General features: G+C 37.1%; 2 protein-coding genes across 2 annotated transcripts; one reads left to right on the plus strand and one right to left on the minus strand.

Annotated features, from left to right (window-relative positions):
- The first annotated feature begins 6,247 nt into the window (after positions 1 to 6,247).
- Positions 6,248 to 7,598, plus strand: LOC122081520. The gene is made up of 3 exons (XM_042648671.1): positions 6,248 to 6,683; positions 7,049 to 7,140; positions 7,341 to 7,598. Exons 1-3 carry the CDS (start codon positions 6,452 to 6,454, stop codon positions 7,455 to 7,457), a joined length of 441 nt encoding a protein of 146 aa, XP_042504605.1. The 5' UTR covers positions 6,248 to 6,451; the 3' UTR covers positions 7,458 to 7,598.
- Positions 7,599 to 8,634: 1,036 nt separating this feature from the next.
- On the minus strand, positions 8,635 to 10,093 carry LOC122081246 (carbon catabolite repressor protein 4 homolog 6-like). Its single transcript, XM_042648276.1, has 2 exons — positions 9,176 to 10,093; positions 8,635 to 9,065 (listed from the first exon to the last, which is right to left on the minus strand). The coding sequence occupies exons 1-2, from the start codon at positions 9,239 to 9,241 to the stop codon at positions 8,802 to 8,804; spliced, it is 330 nt and encodes a 109-aa protein (XP_042504210.1). The 5' UTR covers positions 9,242 to 10,093; the 3' UTR covers positions 8,635 to 8,801.
- Positions 10,094 to 10,703: the final 610 nt, after the last annotated feature.

The following is a 10,703-nucleotide window of genomic DNA, read 5'->3' on the forward strand; positions in this document are numbered from 1 at the left end:
AAGGATCGATGGACCACATCCTTAAGTGATTAAAGATTTGTTTTTGGTAACAACAACTACCTAGTGTAGTTGGTGAGCTATGGTGTACAAAATTCCCTTGCTCACCAAGAGGTCTCAAGTTCGAATCTCATGGTTTTTTTTTTAGAGAATTTTGTTGAAGATTTTCTGCTTTTCACTCACTTAAAGCACTAAGGGCATGGAGGGGATTTCCACATCAAATTAGAAGGAAAGAAAAATCGTGGAAGCAAGAAGAGAAGAAGAAAAAAAAAAGGAAAGGAAAAAAAGGGAGAAATAGAGATTGTCCAAATCTTCTCTCTCCTCCACATCATCACCCACCAAAAGATTGTCCAAATCACATAAAGCAAGAAAAATCGTCCCTTGGAGGGAGAAAAAGAAAAAAAAAAGGAAAGAAAATAAGCAAAAAAAATATATAGGAAATTTATTTCTCTCTTCTCTCTCCTCCACCTTAGCACTTTTGGTCTCAAAAGATCTCACAATCAATTGTGAATTTCTCTCTTTTAGGAAAGAGAAAATTGCTACCCTACCTCCCTATTCTCTATAAATACAACTCATGTAAAAGGAGGGGAGAAAATTCATTCTTCTTCTAGTTTTTTTTTCTAGTTATTCTCTCTCTTTCTCTTGCTCTCTCTTTAGTTTTAGTTTTTTTTATCTTTTCTTCAATCACTTTTGTAATAGTTTTTTTTTATTTCAATTAATGCAAGCACTCTTTTATTTTAATTCAGCCTTTTTATGTTTATGATTTATGCAATTGAGTTGTAATTTTTTTTAAGTTATAGTTCTAGGCTTAGATCTAGGTGACAAGATCACGAGCCGTGGAGCAATTTTTTTTTCAAGTTCAAGCATTGATTTAAGTAAGTAGGCTCCTTCAGTAGTCTTCTCTCCCCCCTCTCATTCCCTCTTCTGACTACCTTTTCTTTCTTAATTTAGGATTTTTATTTTCAGTCGTTACATTATTGCTATCCCTTTCCCCCAAGGTTCATGGTTAGTGTATGTGTTGGCTTTGCCCCTCCTAGCCATAGAACCATCAATTTATTGCTTTTATTTTAATTGTCTCCCTTTCCCTAAAGCCAAGTAGAGTAACCCTTGTAAGAGTGACTCTCTGGTCAAGTAGGGAAGCTCATATTATGATGCATCCCTCGGGCTAAGTAGAGAAACCTACTTGTGAGTCTCTCTCTAGCTTTATCCCCTTACTTTTACTTTATTTTTATTTCAGCATTTTTTTCTTAATTTATTTATTTATTTTTTAATTGCGTGGGTTGTTTATTTTCAGTTATTTAATTATTTAATTTTAATTGCGTGGCTTGCGTCTTTAAATTCTTAGATGACGAATGGTTAGGACGTTATTTTAGATACATATGTTTAGGAAGGTAATTAGAATTAGATCACAACCATTAATCGGTTCACTTTCGCATTATTAAAAGAAATAAAAAAATAAAGTGGCTGCTCTCTCTATGTTCGACCCGTAGCTACACTGATCTGTACGCTTGCGGTTACATTTTAAATTTCAAACAAGTATCGGGTGGCTGGAAGCCCCATGGGACACATGCCCATATGCTCTCAGCCATCCGATGCTCACCGCATCTCATCACTCGGTGCAGAGGATGTGGACTCGTACATGGAATCATATCTCCAGGTCTTTCTAGCATTGGATCAGTAATTGAGTGCGCAATTAATTGGAGATGATATTTGTCTCATTATTCATTATTTCTGGATTTTTTCGTTGCATTCACTTACAACAAGAAACAGCCACTAGCGTTTGATGCAGCACCTTGCATTTTGGTGCATTCTTCTTCCTTTCCTTGGTATTTCGTTCCGTCATATTCCTAATAACTTATCCAACTATAAAATGTTAACCCCCATTTTTATTTGTTTGGAAGTTATCTAGCACTTTCAATAAAGATCCCGCTACCAGTTTGAGAATGTGTGATATGGGCATGGATTAAGAGAAGGAATTGAGAAAGAGAAAAATTAGGAAATAAGATAGGGAAGAGAGAAAATAGAAGGAACCAAAATGATCGGATTTTGATTTTCGCATAATTGGAAGGTCCCTAGTCTAAGCTAGCATATTAGGAGGTTGCCTAACCTCTTCCTTAAAGAGAGAATTAAGGGGTTCAATACTTCTTACTTGTGCTCTCATTATATTATCCTTCCTATTAAATAAGGGAGGATAATAGGTACAAAATAGTGAACCACACATCTCACGTACAACCCACTATCCCCACCTCCAATATTGAACTACTATTAGTTAATAACAGCAATTCCTAATAACCACTCATAAAATTTCATCTATTACATATTACCTACAACATTAGGACTCCTACTCAAGAACGTAATAATGTGTATTGTGTGACATGATCTAGTCTGAAAAATTTTGCTTTGTTGGTGTTTTAGGTTTCTGGCGATGGCAATGCCGAATGTGGACCCTTAAAGCACTTGTTTTGTGCTTTGATGATGACTATGCCAAAGGTAGAGCTTCACAATTTGATTTGTAATTTTTTCTAGGGTATCCTAAACTGTAATATGTCAATCATTTCCTTATATTTAATATATTACTTGCTGACATTTAGTAAAAATAGTTGAATATATTTGGTTTGAAATTTACCACTTGAGTAAAAAATGATGCAACAAAATAACTCGTGAAACCCAATAGTTTTGGATTGCCAACTAAGTTGACATGAGGGACAATGATGGGTAAACAAATAACCTTTTATTAGTGAATAACTTTAATGTGATAATATACTTTATATTATATTATCTTAAGGATAATGTTTCCTACCTGAGATCGGAGAGTGTATGTTCATCTGCCAGTCTTTATCTCTCACCTTCGGGGAGAGAGAGACTTGGTAGTGCCTCATCCGCTCCCGACAGGAAACATTATTTCTATTTTTTATTAAAAATTTTCATAACTAAGAGAACATTGAGTTGCTAGCAAGGATAAGGATAAGAATTTAATATTTTTCAATTATTTAAATAAATTATAATTTTTTATCTCAAAAGTCAAAACTAACAACTATGGAAAACACATTTTATTAGAGTTTTAGTATCAATAAAAAGATCTTAAGATTTTTTATAATTTATTTATAAGCATTAAGAACAATTGTTTTTAGTAAATCCATAGTTCCATCAATACACTTCATCGACTATAATTGTATTTTTTTTTTGTTTTTTTGTTTTTTGGTAAGGTATCGACTATAATTGTAGTTTAAGGGGATGGTAGAATGTTAGATCGTATATTTATTATTTTCTACGAAAAGAGGAAATTCTTGTCACCAACTCTTGCATGTAATAAAATAAAATGTTGAAATATTAGATAAAAATAATAGAATAGAAAATAAAAATTGGACAAAATAGTGTTATAAAAATGTCATAATTTTTTGGGGGACAGCTCATCCTCTTTGTTAATTTCTTCGTGAAGCAAACCTAGAGTCTAACCTAATTTTGTTTCTTTTTTCTTTTGTATGTCCACTTCAAGTATGTTTCATAAGAAGCCACAAAGGTTGGTGATAACATAACTCAAGGAATGATGGAATTTTCATTTCTCCCATAGAGCGTGTACATACTTTTCTTAAATGTTTACTACACAAGTATTATCGCACCAAACTAGACAAACAATTGGAGGGCATTCACAGGACAAATTTTTTTATAAAGAGGTCTCTACGCCATAGACACAAGGTATGTAATGACTATCATGCCTTTATCTAGGGTTACACACTCATGTGTAGGTGGATTGGGATCCTTTGTATTGAGAAACGGTGTGTTGCGCAAATCCAAAGATTGGGAGCACCTTGGGTTGTGCATTCATGTCTTGGCCTACGTGTTTGAGTACTCTCATCCCTTAGAATGTAGCGCATGCCCGATCCATGTGTAGGCACAAGAGATTGAGATCTTTTGTAGCATTACATGCCTTGCAGTACATATCTAACCATCAAGAACGTCTTAAACTGCATATCTAAACATTCCTGATCATTGATTGTACATTACATGCCCTGTAACCAAGGGGTGTTAATTGGACGGTTCAGTTTGGTTTCGATCAGGTTGAATCGATTTCGGTCTAGGAATGAGAGAGACCAAAATCAATCCATTACGGAACTTTGGTTTTCGATCGGTTTCGATTTTAGTCCTATTTAATTTCGATTTATATTTTTCAATATCGGGTTAATACCGGTTTAGATCAATTTATTATTAGGCCTGAACCATAATGAATCTTACATTCATAACTTATAGTGATAAGATTTAACAAAAAAACATTTTAAATTTATGATTAAATCAAGATCTATCATTGTAAAGGGAAGATAACTAATATTAAAACCAGTGGATAACAAATTACTAAGAAGATAACTAATATTGAAATTACAAAATGAATCCTATTATCCAATCATTCATTTAACTATCCAACTAGTTTTCTGCACGAATCAGAGTTGGGTATTTGATTGGTTCCGATCAAAAGAATAGGGAATCTGGGATCACAGGAGCTTAACCTGAGCTATCTCCGCAATAATTCCGAAATGGGTTTCCAAGAAAAAAATATTTCAGGGAAGAGTCTATTAAGAGCGTTGGACAAGGACAGGTATAACAATGGGAAGGAAGTGATTTCGGAGAATCCGAATGAAGAGGAAAGATTGGTAGAGCGAGAATTCTGCAACTAAATGGGGTTAGGGCTACAGAAGTAGGAACGAAGCGAGAGCTCAACAAAGAAATCGAAAGAGAGAAGAGGGAGAAGAAGGTGAAGGTGGAGACTTAATCTCTCTTTTGCACTTCCAGATGTGTCCCTGTCGCTCACATCTTCACTGAATGCAGATCCTCCTGCTCCTCCCAAACCAGCCAGAAGCACTCAATCATTGGCTCCATCGAACAACGATACCGTCTATACACGAAATGCGAGCTTTGACGACTTCACGGTTGCTTCGCTCTCCTATTCTTAGTCTCCCGTTCTCTCACAACCCAAGCTGCTCACTCACTCGCAACTCCACCAAGAACTATGAATGCTCAGTTGGGAGTCACCGAAGAGATACTGACCAGATTTGGTACTGTGGAGAGGGAACTAATGGATCAGTTCATAGTCGGTTCAGGCCCGTCAGTGAAAGACGGCGTTGCGTTGTTAAATAACAGTGACGGAGGAGGCACAGGTGGTTTTGGGGTTGAAATCATCTGCAATTCCGATCTCGTACAATTCCGTGCAATACCATCTTCAGGTGGTGATACGTGCATTGATACCAATGCAATGACCCAGATCTGATACAACTAATAAAACATTAAATTAGTGAAAATGCATTTAAATCAGATCTTGACCATTGTATTGGTATCAATACATGTGTCACCGCCTAAATGTGGTATTACACGGAATTGTACGAGATCGAAATTGCAGATGATTTTTTTTCGTGGTTTTGGCGTTATCGATTTGGGGATGGGATTTTTCCTTTTGTGATTGGGGATTTATTATTAGGTACTTCACATTTTAGCAAGGGCATTTTAGAATTTAAAAAATATATAATAATTAACATCAGCATATAAGATATATTCTGTAACAACAATTAATGATAATGAATCTAAATATAATTTAGTATTATCTAGAAGTGTCCCAAATAATGACGTTGTTTAGAGGGTGACGGTGTAAATTGTCTTATTTTTTTTTAAGGATCCCGCCAGTGTATCAACGTTGATCACAGTCATATCGGTCATAAATTTTGTGCTAAACAAGGCCAGTTACCGATATGCGTGAAGCCCACGCCCCCGTCAAAGCCGCAAAGGAAAATCCGACTTGGATCAAACGTCAATTAAATATCTTCTCTTTCAAAATATTTAAGTGTCCAGCTGTGAATGCGGCGGTGTACCCAGCTATTGGATCAAACGTCAACTACTGAGTGCTGGCTCTTTGGTGGATCCCACAATGACCCACCCACCACCATCACATTTAATTCCTAGACGCACGATGGGGATGGAGTGTGTACTCGTGGGCCCTACTTTGGACCCCACTACATCTCAACGTCATTGCTTTCTTTTTCTCCCTTCGCCTTTTATTCCGAGACCAATCCTTTGGAATCTTCCTTTGACCGACTCTCTTTGCCGATCCAAAATATCTCCCCAAGCCCAGGACATGATGGACCATTAGATTAGAATCATACGATTCCAATCCAACGCTTATCCAGCGGAATCTACAGATGTAGTGGTAGACCGCTGGCATATATGTAATTACGTCCTCCAAAAAAATTCACAAGTTATAAACCCTCGAAGATATTTCCTCCATGCCTCAACTAACGAGTCTGGTCCGACGCGGGAGAAAAAGAAAACCACCGTAGCAGCCTTTTTATAAACCGGAAAAGCTCACAACAAAACCGCTTCGAAACCTGAAAACATCAACTTCTCCATTCTCCTGAGTCCTCAAAGCGGTTTTTCTTCCCCCGAATACTTTCAAAGCGGTTTTCCGGTGCTAATGGAGTGGAAAGAGGCGTTAGATCTTGAAGGTTTATGGACGAACGAGAAGCACTTGAAGTTCCTGAACTCCATAGAAGCCATGTTTGTTCACACAGTGCTAGAGAATGGCGGCCTAACGTACACCACTGCTTTCCATCTTCCCCTCGACCGTTACCTTCCTGACAGATCCGACTCAACAAGCGATCTGCAAATTCATAAAAATAGCAAAAGAAAACGAGTGTATTTCCCAGGTATACATTCTCTGACTCTCTCGTCTTTCCTTTTCCAGAAAAGATTTCCTCATCTCTTTTTACTTTACTTCGGTTGCTTCCGATTGCCATCTGGAACGAAATGGATTCGTTCATCACCAGATTCCTATATCATCACTAAACATAATCTTACTTCTATTGATTTTGCCTCTTTTTTTTCCTTTTTAGTGATTTCATTTCCAGATGGCAACCAGATGCAGGGAAGAGTTTTCGATTCTATGCCGTTATGAATTAATGTCGATCGCCATCTAGGTGTAGATCACGATTCTGTAGTGCAATCGCCTCTTGTTTAACGAGAAGCTGACGCTTCATCTTCTTCTTTGTTTTTATTTTAAATTTTTTATCAGGTGGTGTTGACGTTGGGATGAAAAAAAGTAACAAAAGACGGCCACGGCAGCCTTGCGATGAATCGGAAGATCATAATGACTGCTACGATCAGGTATGAAGATCTTGTCGTTAAAGTTTAAACTCAAAAGTCATGCATGTCTGGACTCCGGCCATCAAAACTCGCCGGCCGATACAATCGGGCGGTGGTGAGGTGCTGCAAAACCGATTGGTCTTCCTTTAAATTCTATATTTCTTTAACAATTGGATTGGATTGGATTGGATTTTTACCGTTCCTTTCTTTTGACAACGCAGGTGGTCCCGCAGCTTGGAAACATGAAAGCTGATAAGATTGAGAGTAGCGATGTGGAAGTAGAAGTCGCCGTTGCGCCCACAGATGAAGAAATTCAGAGTCACCGGAAGACAAGTTAGAAAGTAAAAAAAGAATTCTAGTTAGGACATTATCTTTAGATTTTTCTCCATGAGTTCTTTTGCTTTCACCCTCTGGTTAGATATTTATTGTAAATCCTTCCTCTTGTCATTATTAACGAAAGTTGCATAATATTTTCGTCATTAATTATCTTACCCTTATCTATTATTATCCTAGAGAGGACACGTCGGGATCTGCTTTTCTTCTGTCTTTTGGAGAATGATGTGGCAGATCTAGACCATTCAAAAACTACTGGGATAAACTGGATTAGCCACATGCACAGAAGTGGGCCCAAGTTGGCACATTTTGGATAAATTCAATGCATCGGTAAAATGGATCAAGTGTTCCTACGATCGTATGGTCTATTTTTGTTTTTTTTTTTATTTTCAAGTATACCTTTCTTATAGGAGGATTTTTTTTTTTTTTTTTTTAATCCTAGTAATGATATTAGGAAAAACAAATGTTGAATGTTGACTTCTTCGATCAAGTGATTACATGACCAGCAGATCTTATCTTAACTCCAGTTCTTTAATTATTTCATACTTCACAATTTCATATGAACATTAAAAAACAAAAAAATGAGATGGTATCTGTTGTTGGATCACCTCGTTGTACGGGTTAACATTTAACATTTGTCCCATCTTTTGTTATTATAAAAAAAAAAAAAAAGAGACATATTAGATGTCGATTCAATCAAGTGATTATACGAACAATTGATTTGTTTTTCAAGAGAGAAAGGACAAAAATGGGATCGTGAAACTCTACTGAAAGAAAAAAAAAAAAAAGATCCCAGAAGATTGGAGATCATTTTTCAAGGAAAAAAGAGGTCCTGTTGTGTTTGTTTATGCCCCTACTACATATGTTTGTATGTTCCCTCCCATGGGCCTTCCATTGGTTGCAATCTCTTGATCCAAAAAAAAAAGGAAAATAAGAAAAAGGATTGAGTTCCCTAACCAATTGCGTAACATAAACTATAGTACATATTTTATGAGCCTGTTTGATAACGTTTTAAGAAATATATTATTATCATTTTTGTCATTTTTTATCAAGAAATGACAGAAATAGAAAAAAAAAAACATTTGACAAATTCATTCCATTTTTCTTGTTTTTATAAATAGAAGTAAAAATTTATTATCATTTCTGTTCTTAGAAATAGACATGACGAGTAACAATAGAAACAACTCAAACAAGTGAAGGCAAAGATCATACTCTCTCTCCTCTCGCTCCATCAGAAAGCGGCGTTTCTTCAACACAGCGTGGCCAGAGAGAACGTCTCGATCTCCGTCGGTGAAAACTCCGTTCAACAGGAATTTCATAATTCCGACCAAGTTTGGGGGGTGGTCTTTCTAAAGTTTACTCCCAATTTCTGTAATCCAATGGCTTCGGTCTCCGGGTACCAGGAGGCGGTGGTTGGCGAAAAGGCGGCCGTGACAGGAATTTTGCGGCGGAAACCCACCACGGCTACCAAAACTACCTCTCTGTCGCTGCCGGAACCCGTAATTCGCGTCCCTCACGGACCTGAAATGTGAATCCCCGCTTATGAACGACTCTGTGTTTTCATTTGACCAATCCAAAAACCCTCGCCGCCATAAACATCGACCTCCTCGAAACTGTTAACAAATATAATGTTACACAGTCAGAATAATGTAGTGATTCCGCCATTGATCTTTCGATAAACGAAAAAAAGCTTTTTGATATCTTTCATAAAGAGAGTACTTACAGGTGCGCGGGAAGACATAGTTGCAGCAGCAAAGCCGAAGAATGACAAAGAGGCGGCGAACCTCATGGCTCATACAGTTCCAGTTGAATCCATTCAAGGAATTTCAAGAAACTTCAGTTTTCTTCTTATTAGTGATAGTTCCAATGGCTTTTTAATCTGAAATTTCCATAACACTATGAGGATGACGAGGATGATGAGGTGAAGGCATTTGTTCGAGATATGGTTGTCTTCTCTGGGAAGTGCTATCGGTTCTGCGACCTCCAACGGCGGCGAGTATCTCGATCGAATTCTCGAGTGTTGAAAAAAATAAATAAATAATAAATAATTCTACAAGAAACATTTTAAGAAGCAAAGGTTTATCAAACCCCTAAAATTTCGTTTATGAGAAATGAAAATTTCTGTTTCTATCATTTCTTGAAACAGAAATGATAGAAATGTTATCAAACAGTGCCTATATAGTTTGGCAGCATTTTTTCTCCCAAAAAAGAACTCCATTATAAGAATATAAGTTACAATCATGTTTTCCATCATCCACGATGAAGAGGAATCTCTTTATTCATAGGTTCGCAGCTGTAACATTGGTGAGCCTCTTGGTATAGTGAGAGGACCGTTGCAGGTAAGTTATCTTCTACCTACAGTGAAAAAATAGTGACTTTGGATCACCTATTGATTGATACATATCAAGAGATTGGAATCAGCCATGTTCCATCTCAAGTTTGAATTAATACCATATCGATGGATTGGATGAAGAGTAACGAGGATTTTCCTTTTTGACGACAACCAGGGGTATTTTCATCCTAACCAAATTGATGCAAATTGATATCCGCTCTGTCCTTATCCCAAATTATTGATGAAAGGCCAAATTTTCGACTCAAAACTTAGATCATAGCCCATCTATTGGCATGTTCCCCTTTTTTTTTTTTTTTTAAAGTAATTTACATCCCCCTCCCCTGTATTTTTTCTTTTATTCCAATCCCCTCTCTTGTGTTTTCAAATATTCCACAAACCTCCCCTGCATTTTGACAAATTTGACAAAAAATGTGACTCCGTCATATTATGTCTGATAAGATTTCAAAATATTTTTTAAATACCCAAATCACCCCTGTAGAATGTAAATGGACCATTATACCCATTAGAAGATGAGTGAAGAACTCACCTTCACTTTTCGTCTCTCACTTGCAACTGAGGCTGAAGCAGCCACTAGTGGCGAATGGCAATGAGCGATTGACGGCGACGAGCGACAAGCATCAACCAGCGCCTTGAGTGACGGACGGCAACAGTGATTGGAGGCTGCGGCTTTGTCTTTTCAAAATACATTCAACAGGGGAGGTCTGTGGCAGCTCAACAAGCGGCGAACTAGAACTTGCAATCGATGAAAGTAAGAAGGTGTGCTGTTGTTTATCTGAGGTATCATCTTTGTCTTCTTTGACTAAGGATAAAGTTGTCGAATAGAAAATGTTTGGGTGCAAATAATATCCCATTTCGCTGCTGGGAAAACCTTTCACACTTCTCAATATTTTTTGGAGAA

The sequence above is a fragment of the Macadamia integrifolia genome, chromosome 6 (assembly GCF_013358625.1).
Source record: "Macadamia integrifolia cultivar HAES 741 chromosome 6, SCU_Mint_v3, whole genome shotgun sequence".
Taxonomy (NCBI): domain Eukaryota; kingdom Viridiplantae; phylum Streptophyta; class Magnoliopsida; order Proteales; family Proteaceae; genus Macadamia; species Macadamia integrifolia.

Excerpts from the sequence above, each read along its gene's own strand:
- LOC122081520 (XM_042648671.1), top strand. The coding sequence starts at position 6,452 with ATGGAGTGGAAAGAGGCGTTAGATCTTGAAGGTTTATGGACGAACGAG. Across the intron at positions 6,684-7,048 it reads AAAACGAGTGTATTTCCCAG|GTGGTGTTGACGTTGGGATG; the intron begins GTATACATTCTC and ends ATTTTTTATCAG. Across the intron at positions 7,141-7,340 it reads ATAATGACTGCTACGATCAG|GTGGTCCCGCAGCTTGGAAA; the intron begins GTATGAAGATCT and ends TTGACAACGCAG.
- LOC122081246 (XM_042648276.1), bottom strand. The coding sequence starts at position 9,241 with ATGAGGTTCGCCGCCTCTTTGTCATTCTTCGGCTTTGCTGCTGCAACT. Across the intron at positions 9,066-9,175 it reads CTATGTCTTCCCGCGCACCT|TTTCGAGGAGGTCGATGTTT; the intron begins GTAAGTACTCTC and ends ATTTGTTAACAG.